Here is a 23,890-nt window from a genome sequence, read left to right as displayed (position 1 = left end):
CCATATTTAATTGTAAGCTCCTTGAAGACATGCTTTAATTTTTTTTTTTATTTCCTTAGTGTCCAGGAGGTAGTAGGCCCTCCCCCAAATGTTAGTTTAATAGATGGATGAATGTATATAAGGCACTGAGACATATACACTATGGTTTTCAAAAATTTACAACCCAGTTATGGTGATCAGATTGCATACATGAATGCAAGGCAGGTGTCAAAAGCACTGTAGGTTACATGAAAGAGCAGTGAAAGGCTATTTAATCACAGAGGAGGGAGAAATTACTTCCAATATGTGGTTATCGTGCTTGGGACAGACTCTGTGGAGGAGAAAACATATGGCTAAGCCTTAGGGGCTGGAGAGAATTCCCACAAATAGGATGAGTAAGAGATGAATGCATGCCAATGAGAAGGATCAGTGAGAACACAGACATGGAAGGTAGGCATTCCATTTCTTCATCTGGGACCAGTGGTAAGGTTTGATGCAAAAGTAGCACGCATGGACAGAGGAGGAAGTGTCAAAGCCACAGAAGTGTGTTGGGGTCCCATTGCAGAGCCCTTCTAAAATGTCTTTTTCAGTGAGCAAGGCCACTGTTGTCTCACATGCCCACCCCCCCAAAAAATTAATTAATTAATTATCATTCCCAAGGAAGCTTGATAGCTGGGATTGGCTTTTCATGATAGAAAAATGTCTCAGCAGCGAGGGCTGTTCAACACTGGGATGGTGTCAGTGGCAGCTTTAGAAAATATTTTCCTAGAGAGTTTTATACATACAACTAAAATAGACTTACCATTTGTCGATGATTTGTTGTGGTTTCTCTTAAAACCACGAGAATTTACTATACAAGCTCCCCAATTCTATGTTGCTTGATTCAGCTCAGCCAATATTCGAGTGTTGACTGCCACATGACCCTGGGCATTGCTGTGACTGAACTCATGCCATCTCTCCCTGTCTTCACTGCTCCTCTCTGCCAGTGACCTCCCTCTCAACAAATGACACTTCTATCCACATAGTCACCCATATCAGAAACCAAGGAATAATCTTTGATTCCTCATTCTTCCTCACTATTCACTTTCAATGAATCCCCAATCCCTATCATTCTATCTCCAAAACACCTCTGGAACTTGTTCATTTCTCTCCAATGCCCCATCCTGGTTGCAGCCACTAGTGTCTCTCAGGTGGATTCCTGCAATAGTTTCAATAATCTCCCTGCCACCAAGCTTGACCTTCTCCAATCCATCCCATAAGCATGGTCTTCACCGTCCCATTTAACATTTCTTCAGTGGGCCCCTAGGCTTATAAGAGAGGCAGGAGGTGTGCACTCTGAGACAGATTGCTTTGATCTTCCTGTGCGCTTGAATTCCAGCTCAGCTACTTACTTGCTTACTTGACCTTTGGCAAGTTACTTAAGCGCTCACCTCAGTTTTCTCATCTATAAAAAGGGGATCATAACAGTAATTCCTTTTAGGGGTGTTGGGAAGATTAAATGAATCTGGATCTCCTTCTCCTCTAAGAACTCTGACATTTGGAGTGTCCTGGACTCCCTTAGTCACTTCAACTCCTTTAGTCATGCTCACTCCCTTAGTCGTCTCGGTTGGTCTCACAGATTTAAATATCCATATACTGATAACTCCCCAACTTATATCTCCAGCTCTGACCTCTCTCCTGAACCCCTAGACTCATGTATATCCAGCTTCCTTCTCAATATCTCCACTTGGATGGCTATAGATATATCAAACTTATCATATCCAAAACTGAACTCCCGATTGTTTCCTTCAAACCTGCTTCATCTATAGTCCTTTTAATATCAGTTCATGGTACTATCCTTCCAGAGGCTCAGGCTTAGTCATCCTTCACTTTTCTCTCTTCACTTTTACTCTCCATATCCCATCGATAGGAAATCCAGCTAGTTTCTCCTTCAGGCTGTCTACAGAACTTGACTGCTCCTCACACCTCCGTGGTCACACCCTGGCCCAATTAGGTTCTCTCACCTCAGTTACTGCAGCAGCCTTCCTACTGGTCTCCTTCCACCCTGGCCCATTTACAGTCTCTTCTTAACCCAGCAGATTGATAAATGTAATCTGGTTCCCCTCCCTTGACCCTGCAAACTTATCTCCTACTTTACCTCTTATTTATTCTACTCAAGCCACACTATCATCCTTACTGTTCCTGGGACTCCTCAAGCACGCTGTGGTCTTAAGGCCCTTTGCACTGCCTGTTCCCTTTACTGGAATGCTCTTCCCCCAAATATCCCGGTAGCTAACTCCCAAGCCTTTGCTCAAATGGATCTCCCTTTTGTTTTGTTTCCATCGCACTTATCACCTTCTAACATAATATATACTTTGTTTGGTTTATTGATTATTATCTGTCTTTCCTCATTAGAATGTAAGTTCTACTAGAGCAAGGATTTTTGTCTTACATTCACCGGTGTTATGTATCCAAGCTTTGGAACAGTGCCTGGTACACAGAACCTTCTAAATATTAATGGAATGAATGGACAGTGCATGGTACATAGTGCTTTATAACTATTAACAATTATTACAAAGCTCCCCACTACCTGGCTCCAACTTGTCTTCCTCAACTCATTTTAGGGGAAAAAAAAGAAAGTCTGCACTCTTTCTCGCATTCTAACTCAGCTTTCGTTCACTCTCTCATCTCTGGAGCTTTTCACATGTGTTCTTCTCTCTGTCCTTCCACCCTAATGGGAATCCTTGACTCTAGGGCAGCCCCCTCCCAGCAACCACCCCCCACCGCCCAACCACCCAACATGTGCTCCTTGCTCATTACACTGTTTTGCAATTACTTGCTTCTCATGTCTCTTCCCAGCTAGGCTCTGTGACAACAGAGACTATGCCTGTGATATTAGTTATTGCAGCATCGCCAGCACAGGGCTTGATACATGGAAGGCTCTTAGTAAATGTTAATTCAATGAATGAATGAGAAATGCCCATAGCAGTTATTGCATTTCTGCACATTACTTAGTAACCATGTTTAATTGTACTTGTGCTGCTTCTTAGGTAGTAACAATTGCTAACCCTTTTCTAACTCAATCCTCAGGAACTCTATGAAGTTAGTACTATTAGTGTCCTGATTTGATAACTGCGTAACTTGAAGTTTCGAGAAGTTAAGGTACTTTCTCAGTCTGGCACCAGATCCCTTAAGCTTACAGATGCCACATCATTCAGCCATTTTGATTTTGGGTTTTCTCTTTTTACTTAGTTCAGAATTAGCCAACTATCTGCCCTTACCCAGTATGGCAGACAACAATCCATACCACCGTCAACAAACATTTATCACGGTCCTGTGTAAGGAGGAGCTGCCATTCATGCCCCTTTTACCAATGCACATAAATGAAAAGGCATCATGTCCCTTTTTAAATGCACTTATCTAATGGAGAATAACTACTGCTCATGATTTATTATCCATGATATACTATCGATAAATAATGCCCTGGAAATCATACTTTTAGCATCCCCCACCAGGAGCATTCCGCGGTTACGCAGGTGGCAGCCAGCTCGGCCCTTTGTGACTGGGTAATTATAAGCCCGGCGCTAGTTGACTGTTCACGACAGCCAATCAGGGCTTGGTGCCACAGAGCTGAACCAATCCGAGATTACCGAAACCTCAACAGGGGCCAATTGGGGGCTTGAGCTCCAGAACAGGGTTAGCGGTGGACAGCGATCAATCAGAGGGGAAGATCGGATCACCGACTCCCAGTCCGAGGCTTTCAGACCTTGGTCTCTGGCACGAAGCCCGCGGGCCGGCCAATCGGCGGGCATACGGCGGCGGGGGGGCGGGGCCTGTTCGCTCAGCGGAACGGTGAGAGCGGCGAAGAGCAAGGCCGGGTGAGGAGGGCTGATGACCCGGGTCCGGGGTGGGGGCGGCACGGGCCCGCAGCCCACCGGGGTTGGGGCTAGGGCGCGCGAGGGTTGGGCGGGGGCACGCGCGGTAGGGGCAGGGTCACGGGATGCTGCCGGACTGACACTCCGCGCTGCGGGGTGCGGTAGGGAGAGGTAAGGGACTGAGTACCGGTGTGCGGAGGTGGCGTGCTCCCACGACCTGATGGCTGAGGGAGGAAGGAACACTGTTGTCATGGTAACACATGTGTGCATACTGGCGACTCTTTTCACCTTCCGAACGTGCGCACACCTTAAATCCGCCCCCTCGTCCACCCCGGCCCCAAAGGGCCTCCATCCCTGGTTCGCAGGCGGCTGGGCTGGGACAAGCGCAAAAATAACCCACTTTGGCAGCCACCTCACCTCCTCCACATCCTAGCTACTCGCAGCTTCTCCTTCCTCCCGCAGCCTTGTCCACCCGCAGAGGGATTAAGCTAGCCCTGGGGCACTTGGTACATCAGGTCTTCGCGGTCGACCTGCTGGGTCAGTTCGCCGCCAGTTCGGGGAATGGTCCCAGTTGGGGGTCTAGCGTGGTTGCCTCATCCTGGGGACTGGCATCGTAGAGATGCTGTCCCTGAGGCACCAGGGGTATCTCCCAGAGGGATTTTTTTTTTTTAAGGCATCCAACGCAAAGCCTTGTGTATAACAAATACTTAGAGAATGGGGTCTGCCTGAATGAATAGAGACCACAATGACAGCTTTCCATTTCATGGACAAGTGCTGTCCAATAGAAATATAATGTAAATTACATACTATGTAATTTTACATTTTCTAGTAACCACTTTAAAAAATAAAAAAACAGATTAAATTAATTGTAATACATTTTGTTTAACCCAATATATCCAAATATCAATATTAAATTGACATTAATTTAATCAGTATTAAATGATTGGTAAGATATCTTAAATTCTCATTTTCATACAAAGCCTTCAAAATCTGGTGTATGTCTTACATTTACAGAACATATCATTTCAGACCAGCCACATTTCCGTTGCTCAATGGCCGTATTTGGCTAATGGCTGCGTACCATATGCGACTGAACAAGCATAAATATTTCTTATGTGTGTGTGAGTTGTGGTCAAATACATGAAACTCAATGTTCTTTGAAGCCCTCTTATACGCAGTGAGGTGACAGAAAAACATGAGGCATGGTCTTTTTTCTTGAGGAGCTTCCAGTCCAGTTAAGAAAATACACATCCCAAAATTAAGTCGAACTTTAAATGGATATGATTCAGGTACTAGTAAGGATAACTGGGCAGTATATGCTTGATTCAAAAGATGGCTAATAATTATCCTTAGGAATTCTAGGGAGGGATACTTCAGGCTCATGCAGTAGAGGAGGACTTGAGTCTAGTTTTGAAAGATGGGTAAAACTTGGATTGCTGGAAAAGATGGGGAAGGTGTTTTGGTTGAATGAAACTGATCATAGCCTCTTTTGTTTTTAGGGTTGAAAGTTTGCGGAGTCCTGAGGCTTTCAGACTGAGAAAGACTTTCTTCTCTCACTGACAATCTCCACCATGATTCATAGCCTTTTCTTGATCAACTCCTCTGGAGATATTTTCCTGGAGAAACATTGGAAAAGTGTGGTCAGTCGTTCTGTTTGTGATTACTTTTTTGAGGCACAAGAGAGAGCTACTGAGGCAGAAAACGTACCACCAGTTATCCCTACCCCTCACCACTATCTCTTAAGTGTTTACCGGCACAAGATCTTTTTTGTGGCTGTGATCCAGACGGAGGTCCCTCCTCTATTTGTCATTGAATTTCTTCACCGAGTAGTGGACACATTTCAGGTATGTGAATGTGAAGACGTTCATACATGTAAATTATAAAGTATCTGTCTAGCTCTGTTTCCATTGTATTCAGCCTCAATTAAGGAACTTTTACAAAAATCAAAACTCTGACATTGCTCACTTCCTCTCCCATTTGATAAAATTCTTGCTGCGATTTATGGAATTGACTGCATCTAAAATTGAATACTTTGAACCTGTTGCATGAGAGAGGAACCCTACTGGGTAGATTGTGTACAGTCATTTCAGTTCTTGAGATTTGACTTGTCCTACTTTTTTTCACAAATTAGAGGAGTTTATTGTTTTTTTTTAAATAGTGAACTTGATGCTGACCTTTGTTAACTATGTTTCTTTGAGTTGTATCAAAAAGTGATGAGTGTGTATAGATATGTATTTTTTTTTTTAAGTAGAAAAGCTAAGTAATGCTTCTTTTCACTCCCTGGCAGGGGAAATTTGTGCATCCACACTTCATCTTGGTCTGTGGTGCTTACCCACAGCACAGGAGTACTAGTGATGAGCAAACTTAAGATTGGAAAATCTTCTGTACCCGTTAAGAATTTAAGTAACACATTAAGTAACAAGATACAGCTTTCATTTTAAGTTTTTGTTTCAGGAATAGATTTGAAGATCCTGAGGAGTAGGTACAGGGGAGGTTAGTTATACTAGGATATCAGTGCCATTTATAGCACAGGATTTTAGGCTGCCCAGACTCTGAATTCAGACAGTGGAATCCTCTCCCTAAAAAAATTGCTCAACTTCTAACTGTTGTGGTTATTTGCATAATTCAAATGATAAATGAGAAGCAAGGGCCCTTTGGTTCAACTTCTTGTCATGTGAGGTCTGGAATTAGTCATATGAATACAGAAATTGTAGAATTGGAGAAGAAGACGATAAAAATTTAGAAACAAGTCAAAGAGTCCTTTCATTTGCACTCATATCTACATCACATGTCTAGAACAGCTTTCGTTCCAAGAGAATTATATTTTATAATTTTTCCCACAAATATTTTCTGTTAGTCCTATTCCGGGATTCCAGTTCTCATGTGGTATACTAGGTCCTTCCCACAGTGAAAACCTGAGAATTGTAAGCCCCAGTTTGTGGAGGGACTGTAAGTAGAAAAACCTAGTAGTTACGATCTTAAACCACTCTAACTGGGCCTTGTTATGATTTCCACATGATACTTTACCCCTTCCTAGGATTCACAGTCCCATTGGTGAAACTCAACATCAGCTTCATATTGCCATACCAATATTAGGTAATTAATTCTCAGTTTGGTGCAAAAGTAATTGCGGTTTTGCAATTATTTTTAACTTTTTAAACTGCAATTACTTTTGCACCAATCTAATACAAGACAGAAAGTAAGAGAAGTTGTTTTATCTAGTTAAAACCACAGAGGGAAAACAGTAAAGTGGCTAGTTTGGAAGTTTGGGACTTCAGAGCTTGTCATTTTTGAATGGATACATTCTGATTTTGATGTCTTATCTGATGTGTGTTCTCTCTGGCTGTATTATTTTTCTGGGACTAGAATATAATGGAAGCGTTTCAGCTATACAATTGCAAGCACTTTTGCTATAGCAGTTTGTCATACTTAAAAAGTCTCCTTTTCAACTGCTCAATTCATGTCCTGCCTGATTTATAAAATCTAGTGAGGTATTTTATTTATTTTTCAAAATAAAATCACTCTTGGGAAGGAAATGTGTAACTTTTTTCCCCTTAATTCCTCATTTTTTTAGGAAGAAATCTTTTGTTTTAGAAACACAAAATGCTCTTGGATATTGGAATGGCTCTGATAATTGACATTATCTGATATAATATAGATCACATCTGGAGTCCGGAATCAATTTTGGGTGTCCTAATTTGAAGAGAATATTGGAAAACTAGAGCATATTCAAAGAAACGGCAAGATGGTAAAACGATCTAGAAACCAGATTATAGCATCAACAATGGAAGGATCAGCAGGGAATTTAGCCATGAGAAAAAAAATCGAAGTGGAAGCCTGTAGATGTCTTCAAATAACTGTCTTCAAATAACTTTAATTCATTGTTATATAAACTTGTCCTATAAGGCAGATTTAGGAAGCAAATTTTAGTTTAGCAAAAGAAAGAACTTTCTAATAATCAGAGCTATGCATGAATAGAATGGGCTTTCTCAAAAAGGGTAAATTTCCATTCAGTGGATGAATTCAAAGAGGGTTGTATGATCGTCTCAGAGATCCAGTAGAAGACATGACTGACATTGCTAGAAGAGCACGTCAAATGACTACAAGCATTTCTTTGTAAATCATTTCATCACGTGCCAGATTTTACATATGGTGCTTTGAAGTTTACAGAGCACTTTTGCATATATATTATCATTTAATCAATCGTACTCTGTTCTTACAACATCCTTGTGCATCCAGTGGTATTATCCTGATTATGCTATTAAAGAAATCAAGACCCAAATTAGTTTGCATGACTTAATCTGATTGGAATCTAGTGCTTTTTCCACAACCCAGATAACTTAGTATCTAAGTTTAGCTTTTGTTAATAAAGGTACAAAGCGTTCTTAGAATCCTAGCATCATAGAATAGGGATGATCCAAAGAGATTATCTGGTGTGCTAGCTCATCCTCCTCATTTTATTTTATTTCCTTCTCAGTTCTTATTAGCTGCATGAATGTTAAGACATAGCACAACAGTAAGGGTTAAAAGATTTTTAGGTCCAATCTATATCACATTATTATCATTTTACATAGTTCTTTCAAATTCTTGTTCATAGCACATATAATAGTCTAGATTCAGTTTTGTATTCAACATATTTTATCTAGTTGAAGAAACTAACCCAAAGAGGTTAAATGACTTACTCTAGTTTATAAAAGAAGTTAGTAATGACAGTACTATAAGCCGGTCCAGTGTTCTTTCTACCAAATCAACTGTCTAAGAGAACTGGGGTTATGCTTCTTTCCCTCATTGTAGAAGACTATCCCAGAAACATTGAGTAAACACATATGGGCAGGACTAGATCCTTATTCTGTAGGAACATTCTTTCACTTAATATAGTCTCTGAGTGATAAATGTATGTCTTGTATTTTCATCAGGATTATTTTGGAGTCTGTTCAGAGCCAGTGATCAAAGACAATGTGGTTGTGGTTTATGAGGTATTGGAAGAGATGCTTGACAATGGGTTTCCATTAGCTACCGAGTCAAACATCCTCAAAGAACTAATAAAGCCTCCCACTATCCTTCGAACAGTTGTCAACACCATAACAGGTATGGAAAAGGGGGAAACCCACAGAAAGCTGCTGCCATCCGGGGTGTGGCTTACTTCAGTATTGTGCATTGTTTTAAGTGTTTATCTTTGGGGATCTCAAATGTCTAGGTGCCTTAATTTTGTTCTTTATGGTCTTTGAGTATGACCTGATATAGATTTTTGTTAATGTAGAAAATATCCTGACTTGAATGTCAGAATGAAGTGTTCTCCTTTAAAAATAATTTTTTTCCAATTATAGAAAAAACATGATTATTGTAGAAACATTAGAAATACAGAAAAACACAAAGAACATAAAAATAACTCTTAATCTCACCACACTTATAACAAACTGGTGTATATTTTTTTTGTCTTTTCTAGACTGATGGATAATGGATGGATGGATAGAATTTTTTTAAACAACTCTTGTATACTTTTTAAACTTTTACCAATATTTTGTGAACATTATCCCATAATGATAACTATTCTACATCATTTTTAGTGACTTTACAATTTTATGTCATAGAATAGACCCTAACTTATTTACTCAGTCCCTATTTGTGATATTTCTGATTTTTCCTTTTTTTAAATAACAAGCAATTAGCATTCTTATACTTAAATCTTTGTGTACATCTAGGATGGTCTCTTTTCAGTACTAAAAATAGAAGTGCTGGATAAAAGAGTGTGCACATTTTAAGGAGTTTAATTCATTGTACCAAATTGCCCTCCAGAAAAGTTACACTAATTTATACTTTCAGTAGCAATTTCTGTGTACTCTAACCAGCTTTTGCATCATTATTATTGTTATTATTCTCATTATTATTTTATTATTAATTTTTTGAAAACTTTGGCCATTTAAGTTTAGTTATATCTTACTTACGTACTCATTTTTTATTACTAAAAAGGTTAAAACCTGTTCAAATGTTTATTGATTATTCTTCTTCTATTGTAAATTACATTTTTGTGTCCCTTGCCCATTTTTTTTCGTTTTTTTTTTGGTTGAAATGTTTTTCTTTGGTTGAAATGTTTTTCTTTTTTTATTCTAATTTAAAAGAATTCCTTCCATTTAAGGATATTAAACTATCATATATTGGAAATATACCTGATAGTTTGTAAGAGTTCTTTATATATTTTGTAAACTCTGTTACAGATATTTTCTCACAATCTGCCCCTTGTCATTTGGCATTGTTCATCATGTTGTTTAGCCACATTAAAAATTTTTTTGATTTAGTAAAATTATTCTGCTTCATTAAGGTTTTACATTTTGGGTCTCACTAAATATATAAATAGGCTTTTAATGGAATTTGACAAACTGATTGAAAAGTATGTTTTAAAAAGTATAAATATGCAAGAACAGCCAGGATAATTTTGAGAAAGAATTACAACGGGATTGGAAAGATTTGCCCTGTCAAATATCAAGATATATTAAGTTCATATGGTACACAAGACAAAAACTCATTGAATAGATATATACGAGTAGTATGAAGTTTCAGTAATTTAAAAAATATAGTAGTGGCCTAGTAATAGACAAATAGATGATTGGGATAAAATAGAAAGTCCAGAAACAGACCCTAGCTTTTATAGGAATTTGGTATAGACAGATGTGATCATATATCAAATCAGTGGGCCAGGGGACCAATTGTTAAGTACATTGCATTGGGACAGTCAGCTTTGGTACAGAAAAAAAAATGAAGTCCCCTTACTCATTCTATACACAAAATAAGTTCCAGCTAGATCAAAGAGTTAAACCAAACAAACTTTATAATTCTTAAAAGAAAACATAGGAGAATGTCTTTTGGATCTTCTTTTATAAAAAAAATATATATTTTTTAGTTCTTTTATGGTTTTAGTTTTGGATTTCTTTAATCCATTTGAAAATTATCTTGGTATACAGTATAAGGTAAAGTTCTATGTTTATTTCTCCAAATTGTCAGTTTTCCTAGCAACATTTATTGTATAATTTATCCTTTCCCCCATTTTCAAATGATATTTTTATCTTGTACTAAGTCATTATGGATTCTTGGTCTTTTTTTTTTTTTTTAGGTTTCCCTGCCCTATTATCGGACTGATTTAATTATTATAGTTTGATGACATGTTTTAATTCATAGTGCATCTTTTTAAGAAAACAAATTTGTTTGGGTTTTCAATATTCTGGGTTCGTTTTAAACCTTAAAAGCTTTGTTAGTGCCTGAATCATTTATAAATAATATGAAGTCATTTTCCTGAATCTCACTTAAATCTAGAAAAAGGTATCTGAGAACCACTTTTGAAAAGCTAAAATGTTTGTAAACAGGTAAATAGATGTGTGTTTGTTGTTTCTTTTTTTAGATTAAAAATATCCAGGTTAAAGAAGAAGGAAATAGATTTTGAATTAGTTATACTATGTCATAATTTTAGTAGAGAATCTTTAAATTAAAAAATATATGTATTTTTGATGCCTGTGGTGGGGAAAACAAGTTAAGGAATGGATTTACAGTTCTTGTAGACAGGGAAAGATCTAATTTTTATTCTTTTCTTAAGTTTCAATATTGATATGAGAGAAATTATGTTGATGTATACATTTTAATACCTAGCATAAATGTACCTAAGAGCCTACTTCAAACTAGAATACTGTTTTTACCCATGAAAATTTTATATCAATATGTAGATTACCATCCCTACTGAAAGCCAATACATTATTTAAGCTGCAAGCTATTGTGGAATTTGAGAGCCCAAGTTCAAGTTACTTTCAAAACCAAAATATGATATCTGTTACTCAGGTAACTTTTTTAACCTTCATTCTGCTTAAGAAGGCAGACCAGATGGCGACAAGTTTTTAAAATAGACTAGGTTATCCATGTAGAAGTTGGGAAAATTCTCATCATATTTTACAATTTTCTTCAGTTGTGTGCATGAATTGTGGGAATGTAGAAACTTTTAGGGACGTGTTCTATGATTATTAGATAATTGGTTACATCCAATTATCAAATTGGAATGAAATTACAGTAATATTCATTGTCTCAGGAAGCACCAATGTGGGTGATCAGCTTCCCACTGGGCAGCTGTCGGTGGTGCCTTGGCGACGGACGGGGGTGAAATATACCAACAATGAAGCTTATTTTGATGTGATTGAAGAGATTGATGCCATCATTGATAAATCAGGTAGGTGCTTTTATTCCGTTCTCAGAACTATAAAAATTGAAAGGGGTCCCTTTCACATAATGCTTGCTATCATCAGAATTATGCTCCATTCAAAATCTTTCATTTAACTTAGTGCCTACTTTGTGTCAGGCACTGTGCTAAATACTGGGAATGGATTTAAATATTATGATGCAGATGACATGATCATCTATGTAGAAACCCCTAAAGATTCAACCAACAACTCTTAGAACTAATAAATTCAGTAAAGTTGCAGGATAAACAACCAACGTATAAAAATAGTGGTATTTTCTATGTACAAATTATTCTAAAAGAAAATTAAGAAAATAGTCCTATTTAAAATAGCAAAAAATAAAAAATGAAATACTTAGGAATAAACTTAACTGAAGAGGTGAAAGATTTGTACACTGAAAATTATAAAACATTAATGAAGAAAATTAGAGACAGATAAATGGAAAGACACTTGTATTCACAGATTGGAAGAATGAATATTATTATAATGTCCATAATACCCAAAGTGATCTACAGATTCAGTGCTATCCCCATCAAAATCCCAATGGCATTCTTTACAGAAATAGAAAAAACAATCCTAAAATTCATATGGAACCAAGAAAGACCCCAAGTAGCCAAAGCAGTCTTGAGCAAGAACAAAGCTGGAGACTTCACACTTCCTGATTTCAAAATATATTACAAAACTATGTTAATCAAAGCAGTGTGGTACTGACATAAAACGATCCATGAAACAGAATATAGAGCTCAGGAAAAAAAAAAACATAGACCCATGAAACAGAATGTAGAGCTCAGAAATAAAACCAGGCATTTACAATAAACTGATCTTCAACAAGACTGCCAAGAATATACAATGGGGGAAGGATAGTCTCTTCATTAAATGGTGTTGGGAAAACTGAATGTCCACCTACAGAAGAATAAAATCGAACCCTTATTGTACACCATGTATATAAAAATCAATTCAAAATGGTTTCAAGACTTAAACATAAAACATGAAACTGTAAAACTATCAGAAGAAAAGATAGGGAAAAAGCTTCCTGAAAAAAAAAGCAAAAATAAACAAGTTGGACTGCATTAAACTAAAAAGCTCCTGCACAGCAAAGGAAACAGCAGAGTGAAAAGGCAACCTATACATGGGAGAAAATACTTGTAAACCATCTATCTGATAAGGGACTAATATCCAAAATATATAAGGAATTCATACGACTCAATAGCAAAACAAAACAAAAAACATAATGTGATTTAAAAGTGGGCATAGGACCTGAATAGACGTTTTTCAAAAGAAGACATACAGTTGGCCAGCAGGTTAAATGAAGAGGTGCTCAATCTCACTAATCAGGGAAATGCAAATCAAAAACTACAATGAGATGTCGCCTCATACCGATTAGAATAGGATGTAGGGCACAGCATAAAGAATATAGTCAATAATATTGTAATAACTATGGATAGTGTCAGATGGGTGCTAGATTTATTGGGGTGATAGATGGGAGGGGATTGGGGGCAGAGTGAAAAAGATGAAGGGATTAAGAAGTACAAATTGGTAGTTAGAAAAGAGTCATGGGGATGTAAAGTAAAGCATAGGGAATATAGTCAACTATATGGTAATAACTGTATAGTGCCAGGTGGGTACTAGACTAGTCAGGGGATCACTTCTTAAATTATGTAAATATCTAACCACTATGCTGTACACCTGAAATTAATATAATAACTTAATTACTGGGTTTGCTTTCCTGTTTGAGAGTTTCTATATCTCATCTTCAAATATGTATTATATTTGGTGTCTTTCATTTGCAGTGAAGGGGTTAATTGCTTTTTCCCTTGCTTATATCTAGGGATCCTCAGCCATTTCTTTTCTCTATGTGATTTTCACTTATGATACCCTCACATTAATGATATCTCTCATTCCATCACTATCATTATTATTACATTATTGTCAGCAAAGTTTCTCAACAAATGAATTATACAAATGTCTAACCACCATGCTGTAAACCTGAAACTAATATAAAATAATATTGGATGTCAACTGTAATTGAAAAATAATTTTATATCATTTTGCTAACCATTGTCACCCCAACAAATTTAATTTAAAAAAGATAATAAAAAAGAAAGATTCTCAACATTATTTAACAAAGGGAGGAAACAATGTGAAGGGGAATAAGAGGTCCAAATTTCCAGGTAAAACAAATAAGTCAGGGGGATGTAATGTACAGCATGGGGAATATAGTCAATATTGTGATAGCATAGTACGGTGTCAGATAGTTGCTGGACTTATGGTGATCACTTCTTTAGATATAGACATGTTGAGTAACTATGGTGGACACCTGAAACTAATATAATGTTGTATGTTAACTATATTTTAATGAAAATATTTTTAAAAAGACAAAATATAAGTGTTGGCAATGATGTGGCGAAAAGGGAACCCTTGTACACTGTTGGTGGGAATATAAATTGGTACAGCCATTATGGAAAATGGTATAGTAATGCAAAAATGAACTACTGATACACCCAGCAACATGAATGAATCTCACAGTGTCAAGCAAGAAACTCAGATGCTTAAGGTTAGATACAGTTGTATACATTTATATGAAGTTTAACAACAGGTGCGACTTAATCTACGGTAATCGAGTTTTAAGAACTCGAATTAACTAGGTTGGGCAAGAAGAGCATGCTGGGATGCTACAAAGGTTCCCCATCTTGGGGTGGGTGGCATTTCATAGGTGTGTACATATTTAAAAATTCATTGAGCTGTACACTTAAGATTTTTACATTTTATTACACGTTTTACCTCAATAAAAAAGTTAAAAAACAAATCAATAACTTCATATAGATCAAGAAGTCTTATATGTTATTTTAAGGAGAACTATTTAGAGCAATTGAAAAGGTTTAAGTTGGGGAGTAACTTGAACAGATTTGTAGTTTAGAACTGTCAGTCTAGCTGCAGTGTGAAGAATGGCTTGAAGTGGGGTAAGACTGAAGGCAGGAAAAGCAGGAGGCTGTTGAGTAAGTCACAAAATATAGACATCAACAATGGTAGTGAGGATGGAGAGGAATGAATAGATTTAAGAGAGAAGTCATAAAAGAGAGGAATTGATCATTGATTGGATATGGGCACTGAAGAAGTAGAAGGGGTCAAGGATTTTCTAACTTCAGCAACAGGATTAGTTTAAAGTGCCTCCATGACATCCAAGTGGAGTTGTCCAATTGGCTGAACTGGAATAAAAGATTAGGAAATAATTGGCCACCAATGAAAACTGAAGGTTGGGAAGTAGATAAAGTAATCCCAGGGAAGGGTCGAGTGAAAGAAAAGAGAAGTTCAGAACTATGAAAAAGCATAGACATTTAAAGGATGTGAGAAGAAACAGAAAGAGGAAGAGGAGCTAGAAAAGTAGAAACCTTGGAGAGGGGAGGATTTTGAAAAGGAAGAGGGAGTCGCTGTTGACAAATGCTACGGAGAGATCCTGTAGGATAAAGACCAAAAGTGTCCATTCGATTTAACAGCAAAGCTCATTGGTGACATCAGGGAGAGCCGTTTCTGGTATGAAATTTTTTGAACCATTGGTTAAGATAATGATGTTCTCTGTTTGATTCTGGTACTAGATTGAAAACTTCTTTAGGCTAATAACTATCTTATTAATCTTTTATCCCCATTACTTCATATTAGTGTCTCATACTTGACATGCAGTTGGTAAATGTTTGGAAGGATGGACATATGGATTAGGTAGATGAATTGGATGGAGGGACAGAAGGAAAGAAAGAGAATGAGGGAGGGAGGAAAGAAAGGAGAGAGGAAGGAAATAAGTTGGGAAGGGAAAGAGAAAGTAAAGGAGGGAGGAAATAAGTTAGGAAAGACAGGGAAGAGTTGAGTAACCTCTTACCTCCTGTCTTGTTCCTGTCTCAGGTTCCACAATTACTGCGGAGATCCAGGGGGTGATTGATGCCTGTGTCAAGCTGACAGGAATGCCAGACCTTACACTTTCCTTCATGGTAAAAGCCTGGACCAGAGATTTAGTTCTTGGGATGGGAAGTTAAATGCTTTTGGAAACACAGAGTGAGTGGTAAGAATGAAATGGAGCAAGAAGAAATAACTAAGGACAGCCACAAAACTTATGTCAGCCTTGAATTTTCTATAAGTAACTACAGAACGTGTGTGTGTTTTTTAATAAGAACAGCATCTAAATTACTCCTGAAAGAAATATGGATGTTTAATTCCTATTTCTTGCTTTTCCTTGCCTGGTAACTGTAGAACCCCAGGTTACTGGATGATGTGAGCTTCCATCCTTGTGTTCGCTTCAAGCGCTGGGAATCCGAGCGTATCCTCTCCTTCATCCCTCCCGATGGAAACTTCCGCCTGCTCTCTTACCATGTCAGTGCGCAGAAGTAAGCAGCCCTTATAATTAAGAACGGAATCTGTGTATATGGGTATGTGTGGAAACATTATCTGTAATGATTAAGAACTCTGGCTCTGGAGTTACCTGGGTTCAAATTCCAGCTTCTATACTTACTAATAGGGTAACCTCAGGTGAGTCGCTTAATCTTTCTGTGTCTGTTTTCTTATCTGTAAGTTGAAAATAATAAAAGTCCCTTGTTCTGAGGATTAAGTAAGAGAATCTAAATAGTGCTTATCACAAAATAAGTACTCCTCGAGTTTTCTGCTATTATTTGTGTAGTTTTGATTGTATGTCTAAACAAGAACATTTTTTTCTTAAATTGGAATCTGAATACACCTGTATTCAATCCCCCTCTGACCCAAAAGAAGCATTAAATAATGCAGCAGAAACGACAAAATGCACTGATTTTTGGTCTTAAACAGTCTCTGTAATATGGAGTCGAAGGGTTTTGGGAAGCCCTTACTAGAAGGTCTGCGGACTGAAGAGAGCCACGAGACCCCAGAACCACCAATACCTTCCTATGCGATTTGGAATAAACAATTTAGGAAGATATCTGAGTGCTTGAGAGCAAAGGCTCTGGAATCAGACTGCCTAGACTTAAACCCCACCTTCGGTACTTATGATACGTGACCTTGGGTAAGTTACTTAAGCTCAGTTAAGTATAAGGATATCAGAATTCATCTATAAAATCAAGGTAGTAGCAGCACCTACTTCATTCTTATGAGGAAGAGTAAATGAGATAATAGAAAGCATTTAGCGTTCTTGGCACTCAGGAAGTGACCAATAGGTGTTAGGAACTGTTACTACTTTAGTATTATTCTGTGGCTCCCTATTTCCTCTTCTGTCAAATCATGACAACCTACCCTCCTTCATAGGGTTCTGTAAGGATCAGATGAGGTCAAGTAAAAACTCTCTCAAGAAATTATAAAATGTCCATGGTGTACAAATATTCCTCTCCCAAGTACAAATAATTATTGATCACATGTCACAAAGTAAAACATAGAAATAAAGTGGCTCCTAATTTCTGTTTATAATGCCTTTCTCATAGTAGGCTTAGTATATTCTTTGACTTTGTTGGTATTATCCAGTCATTAGAAGAGTTAGTTTACTTACTAAGACAGCATCTTAGTTTTACCAAAAAAATGAAAAAAAAAAAAATAATAATAATCAAAGATTACTAGAGGTTCTTTTTCTGTGCTTAATTTTTAAGATAAAGAGTAAGGGAGTGGGTAAGGGAGGAAAAGCCGCCAACAGGGCAAAAAAGGAGGAAAGGTTGCCATTTTTCCAATACATTAATGAAATGGGCTTTTGTCTTTTCCAGTCTGGTGGCAATTCCAGTGTATGTCAAACATAACATCAGTTTCCGGGACAGTAGTTCACTTGGACGCTTTGAAATAACGGTAGGACCTAAGCAGACTATGGGGAAGACCATCGAGGGAGTGATTGTCACCAGCCAGATGCCCAAAGGGGTCCTGAATATGAGCCTCACTCCCTCTCAGGGGACACACACATTTGACCCAGTTACCAAGGTAGGAGAATAAGCAGGAGGTTATGAATTGCTGATGTTAAATAGAGATAACTCTGCAGGAGCTCTCCACATAGACCTTATACCTTGTGGAAAGGGGAGATTAATCAAAGGGACGTTGTTTTCTCCTTGAGATAATTTATGGTAATAAATAGTGTTCTCTGTTGAAAAACACCCTAGAAGCAGCTTCTAATATTGTGGACAGATACCCTGACATTAGAGCTCAACTGCCTCCCAGGAAGGGTTCCACTGAAACTTCTGCTTGTTTTTTAATTTGAAGATGCTGTCTTGGGATGTAGGAAAAATAAATCCCCAAAAGCTACCAAGTTTGAAAGGGACCATGAGTCTTCAGGCTGGAGCTTCCAAACCAGATGAGAACCCCACAATTAACCTGCAGTTCAAGATCCAGCAGCTGGCCATTTCTGGTAAGTGCCCCACAGCTCAGGTGGCTTTGAAGAGAACAGAAATGGCTTTCTCCAATAAAGCACAGACATCAAAAAGCCTTCTGGTGGCTCCCTATTGACAAAGTTTGTTTTCGTTACCTGATGGGTAATCTTTAGTAAAACCGGTTCTAGCAAATTTCTGGGGAAAATTTGCAATCCTTACTTTGAAGTTGGCTTAAGTGACTTGAATAAAAGTGTCTAAGACAGATGAGAAAGAAACAATATTGGTAGGCGTAGGTGTTCCCAGGCAGTTGTAGAATCCTAGGGTTGTCAATTTGAGGTTCCCAAGGTTTTCAATATAGGAATGCTTCTGCACTCTCAGCTGGTAGCTGAAAGAATAATTTCCTCTCCTTTCTTTCAATTTCAGAGGACTTTCCCATTTACTTTTATTATCATTTAGAACCTTTGGGCCTATCCAACCCAGTCCACTATAGTCTACACCTACCTTAGGATAATAGTAAGAATAATAATTACCACTTACAGGGCATTTATTAAGTGCCATGCACTGTTTTAAGCTCTTTTCATCTATTATTTAATCCTTAGAACAATTCTGTAAGATAGATAGGAGATGACTTTAGCTTTATATGAAGTTCCTGTTTTTCTTTACCAACAGACCTTGTCTAACTTAAGTGATTAGAATTCACTTAAATTATAACCTCTTTCATCTTAAAACACTTAACAAACTTTAAAGCTCTATATAATGTAAAATATTTTTTGCTTAGTACAGTGAGACTACTAGGAAGCATTCGTTTATTCATTATTTTTCATTGGTCATTCATTTAGTTATTATTTCATTATTAATTCATTGATTTTTGTTGTTATTATTAATTCATGTACTCTTTCCAGTAACTTGAGAAAAGCATGGAGTGCTCTTATTTTTCCCTTAACCCTCATTTCAGTCTGTATATAAGTTTCTGAACTTTCTATTTCAGGAACAGGTCTTCTAATAGGATAATTTTTGGTTAGAGTAATATTTTATGATCAGTGTATGTACCAAGAGTGAAGAATCTGTTAGCTTCATTCAAGTGGTATAAATAAAGGAAACTATTTTTCTGCTTCATTGTTACAACTATCTCTAGTCCACTGATCTCTTTGAATTGAAATGAATTTAAAGTTATGCTACATGCTTCTTTTGAATAATGCTTATGTCATATTTTCCTTTCCTTCCAGGACTCAAAGTGAACCGTCTGGATATGTATGGAGAAAAGTACAAACCCTTTAAAGGCATAAAATACATGACCAAAGCTGGAAAATTCCAAGTTCGAACCTGAAGGGAGAGTTTTACGAAGGGAACAGTCATGAACACTTTTTCATTTCTTACTTGTCTAAAAGGAAAAAAATATCAGCCTGTCTCCTAGGTCAGTCCCCTTCTGGATTCATCCGCTCCCTTTTTTCCTTAGCCTTCAGTGCCATGGAACTAATCAAGGGAGAAAAGGGTCGCCAGGGAAAGCTGGACAGAACTGAAACAATCAGCACCAATTCGGTTCTTACAGAAGACCTGTGCGATGGAGGGATGCCAGAGATGCTTGATACCATATTTAATGATTTTTAACGTGGTTGCCATAGGAAAAGACTAGCATTTGTTACTTGCTTGGCTTTAATTATCTAAAGCCAATGAAAGACTTCTTTGTTACTGTTTTTTAAAGTGGAAAGAAAGATTAGAAAGAAGGGGGGGGGGAGAGAGAGAGAGAGAGAAAGGAAAGGAAAGGAAGGGAGCTTGGAAAAAAATGAATGTTAGTCAAGGACAGGCCAGTGAAGGATCTGATCTATGAGGGAGAAGAAAGAGGAAACAGCATTAAAGAAGTATGAGGACACTAGAGTGAAAGTGGCAAGAAAAGCAATCAAGTCTCACATGAAGGAGTTTTGGGAAGAACAGAGTTGAGTTAGTTTCTTTCTGACCCCTCTACTTTCATATATTAGACAACAACAACAACAACACACATTTGTACTTCTAGAAATGAACTGGAAACTTCTTAAATTCAACTCCATGATTGACATGGAAAACCCCGGTAGAATCAGATTTTCCCTTAAAGACCATAAATATACCTGGCCAGTTTTCAGATACTAACTGCTGCTTGCCTTTTGCAGTTGGTCCGTCATTCAGTGAGAAGGTGACCTGTCCTCTTCCCAGTGGTGGTTGCCTAAAATGCCTCTTTCCCTAACCCAAAACAATCCCACCTTTACAGAATTCACCAGCCTTTTCCTTGTCACCTGAGGAGAGTTTTAGAAAAGCCAATCCCATAAACCCATGGCAGCCAGATTTTGTATGTCTTAGTATTGGAGTGTGGATGGCCAGCTCATTCCTCATGAAGGTGTACCTCAACTATAGTCCAGTGGTCCCTTATGTCCATCTGTCAGTGCTGTACTGGTATTGGAGTCTAAGCCATCCTGTCAGAAAGTTTTCCATCAGCATCCCTAAGTAAGAGGAATGCTTGCCATTGAGGACATGGGTCATCCTTGAAGCTGCTCCGTAGAGTTATTTTCTCAGATTCTTTTGTTTTGTACTCAATGTATTTATTAACAATAGATATCTACCAGTCTATTTTTGTTTTAAGGCAAAAAAAAAATCCCCTAAATCTTTGAATAAAACTGATCTTGTAGGAAGATGGGGCATGTTGATCTCGTGTAACCCAGTTTAAGAAACATGACAACAGAAGGAGTACCTCAGGATTTCCCAATGGATAATTTTTATTCTAGTTCAGTGTATCTATTACCCATCTAAATATTTGTATAAAAGACAGGTTATTAAAAATTATAGCTTACGTAGTAATATTGTGCTCTGCTTTGTGTATGGAGAAAAATGAAGACTTATACTCTCCAAACCCTGCAATTTTTCTCTGAAGCCCTATTTCCAAATATGTAAACAAGTTGCTTTTTTTTTTTTTGCTAGTTTAATTTTACTATTTCCTGGATTTGTTTTTGCTGCAGAGTAATGTTGCTTTGTGGTTTTCCTCTGGGATAAATTGTGCCGTATACAATCAGATGTGTTCCGTGCTCCATCACTCCAGAATTTGTTCAGGATTATTATGTCTCATATACACACCTCCTGTGGTAGGGGAAACATCTCTGCCTGTGGATTCCAGAATACTTGGAGTTACTTCTCCTGAGGGCTCTGAAGGATTTTAAAGTTTCACAGGAAACAACCAATCTTGGTCCCTGAATCTCTTTAGTTTCATAAGTCCAGCTGTTTTATTTCCTTCAGGGCAGCGCATCCTAATTTCAAAGGAAGAACTGAAGGAGACATAAAGTCTCTAGGGTATGGGAGCTGCAGGCCTTAGCATGTGAAGTACCTATTACGTCAGCTGTGTCGCAGACCTTTGAAGTGTGGTGCAGTCATTGCTACCACCCAGCCATGGTAGCATATGTAGTGCAGGGTGTCTCAATCAAGCTGTTCAGTTCCATATGTGTTTAACATGTGTAGAAGTATCTTCTCTGTTTAAGTCTTAATAAAATTAAGTTTTACCAGTCCTCTATGTCCTCAACGTTTTCTTACTAGGACTAATGGTAGTGGTATACCATGCATGACTCAGTAGAAGCAGTAAGAAATCAATCAATTTAGGAGGAACTTACTACATTTGTATTTTTCAACCAGCAGACCTAAATCAAACCATATGTATGGTTTGATTCTCTAGTCACCTCTGGAAGATAGGGCATGTTGGTATTTAATGGCATTTTTAAGGTGGTGAGAACGAAGGTCCAGATCAAATTATTTTTCCCCAGTGTGTAAAAGACAAAACCATTCAAGTTGCTGATTTCCACTCTAATGCTTTCCCCATGCTCTTGGTCTTCTTTGTGGATTAACTAAATCATGGAATAGGGCTTCAAGGTCATAGACATCTTAACTGTAGGAGATGTCTTGGAAGACAAGACATTGGAAGTCTTTGTAAAGTGTAGACAGATATGATTATCCCATATTTGTACTAATTTCCTTCTATAAATCCCTCATGGCCTTAAAGAGATTTTTAAGACTTCTTTCCATTCACTAATCAAAAGTGTTTACCATCTATTATTATTCCATCCTGGCTTTCTTAGTCATTGTTAATATCTCTTGCCTTGGCCTTGCTGTCTTGGGAGCACTGGGGTGTGACGAGGTATGTTTGATACTTGTACTTTGCTGGATGGCCAGTAGGTGGTGACTCAGTGCCAGCAATGAAATTAATTTTTCACTTGTTAGAATTTTAACAGGAGAATTGAATTTGAAACTCAAACTTTCCCCAAGATCACAGGTACTGAGGACTGTGTGAGTCTTTGGCTTTTGAAGTTAAACGTGGAACCAAAAGTTTCTGACACTTTCTGGAAACCAGACTTAAGGTTGAGGCTCTAGGAAGAAAGCAGTTTCAATTATCTGAGTTCCTCTAGCCTTTACCCATTAAGACTAATTGCACAATTACCTGAGACTGTTTCTTGTTCTTTGGGTCTATTAGCATCTATTTATTTTATTAACCAGCTGGGGGTGATGAGGAAATACTGTTTAATTTCCCCCCATGCCCATTTCCTTCCCCTAACAAGTTCCAGGTATTTTATCTTGAATTTTCTAACCTGCACCGGATAATGGATGTGTTGCTTTTCAAATGTATTTTGGTATAATTCAAAGGAATCTGTTCCCTCCTGTTGCTCAGGCAGTGGCCTCTTCTGAGCAACTGTGGTTGCTCCATCCAGACTGTGGTTTCCAGGACTTCACTCAGAGGAATGCTGAGGCCTTTTAACTTTGCATTTCCGTCCCAGGAGGCCTAACTGCTTCAGTTCATTTCTTGAAGCTTGTCTTGCAAGGGGGGAGGGATGAAACAAGCTGAATTCCTGCCGGAGATGTAGTAGCTAGGAGTCTTGTTTATTGCTGTCCTCGAGCCATGTTTCTCCGAAATGGCTGAGATGCACATCTATCTAAAATAAAACCTGCCACTTGCACAGGAAAACTTGAAAGCAAGCAGTCTGAAGTCAAGAAATCTGTGACTTAAGTTTTCGTGACCTGCATTTTTTGGACTGGTCTAGAGACTACAATTCAGGGAGGTTGGTTTTGTTCCTTCCTGAAGCAACCTCTTAAGCCCTAGACTCTTTGTTTTGTGAGTTGAAACCACTTTTCTTCTAAGAACCTCTAAGCTGAGCATTCTGACAACATCTCAAGAGCCAGAGACAACTGCAAATACTTTTGCTTGTCTCCAAGAAACTGTCAAAATCTACCCAACAGCAAGCATTGCATGAGCAGATTTATTTCTGGATCTGGGGTGTCAGTGATAAAAACTGTCAGGTATCAGCCAGGAATATGGGTTAGATCTCAAGATAGTTAATAGAGTAGTCTAAGAGAAGCAGACAGCAGCATTCCTGAAGTAACACATTTGCGTGAACTAATCTGGGAGTTAATTCTTTCTGATTAACAGGAAAGCAAAATAGAATGAGAAAAAAGATGGCCTAAATACTAGCTTCTCGTCTGAACCAACAATTGGGATGTCGCTATGTTAGCAGGTCATATTTAAGTTCTTCTTATCCCATCG

The 23,890-nt window shown here is 37.9% G+C and overlaps 1 protein-coding gene across 4 annotated transcripts in view; it reads left to right on the top strand.

Moving 5' to 3' along the window:
* Positions 1–20,959, top strand: part of AP3M2 (adaptor related protein complex 3 subunit mu 2) — a 52,581-nt gene extending 31,622 nt beyond the window's left edge. The window contains exons 1-9 of one of the 4 annotated variants that reach the window (XM_033103835.1): positions 3,681–3,836; positions 5,333–5,677; positions 8,750–8,921; positions 11,902–12,039; positions 15,944–16,029; positions 16,289–16,422; positions 17,755–17,962; positions 18,239–18,383; positions 19,572–20,959. In XM_033103835.1, coding sequence (XP_032959726.1) covers positions 5,405–5,677; positions 8,750–8,921; positions 11,902–12,039; positions 15,944–16,029; positions 16,289–16,422; positions 17,755–17,962; positions 18,239–18,383; positions 19,572–19,672 — 1,257 coding nt within the window. In that variant the 5' untranslated portion in view covers positions 3,681–3,836; positions 5,333–5,404 and the 3' untranslated portion in view covers positions 19,673–20,959. Of the gene's footprint in view, positions 1–3,678; positions 3,837–4,247; positions 4,349–5,332; positions 5,678–8,749; positions 8,922–11,901; positions 12,040–15,943; positions 16,030–16,288; positions 16,423–17,754; positions 17,963–18,238; positions 18,384–19,571 lie in introns of those variants that run through there. The other 3 variants (XM_033103836.1, XM_033103837.1, XM_033103838.1) reach the window with 3 other exon arrangements.
* Positions 20,960–23,890: the final 2,931 nt, after the last annotated feature.

This window comes from Rhinolophus ferrumequinum, chromosome 4, assembly GCF_004115265.2.
Source record: "Rhinolophus ferrumequinum isolate MPI-CBG mRhiFer1 chromosome 4, mRhiFer1_v1.p, whole genome shotgun sequence".
Classification (NCBI taxonomy): Eukaryota; Metazoa; Chordata; class Mammalia; order Chiroptera; family Rhinolophidae; genus Rhinolophus; species Rhinolophus ferrumequinum.
The sequence above is the reverse complement of the archived record's forward strand: the minus strand, read 5'-3'. Positions and strand labels throughout refer to the sequence as shown.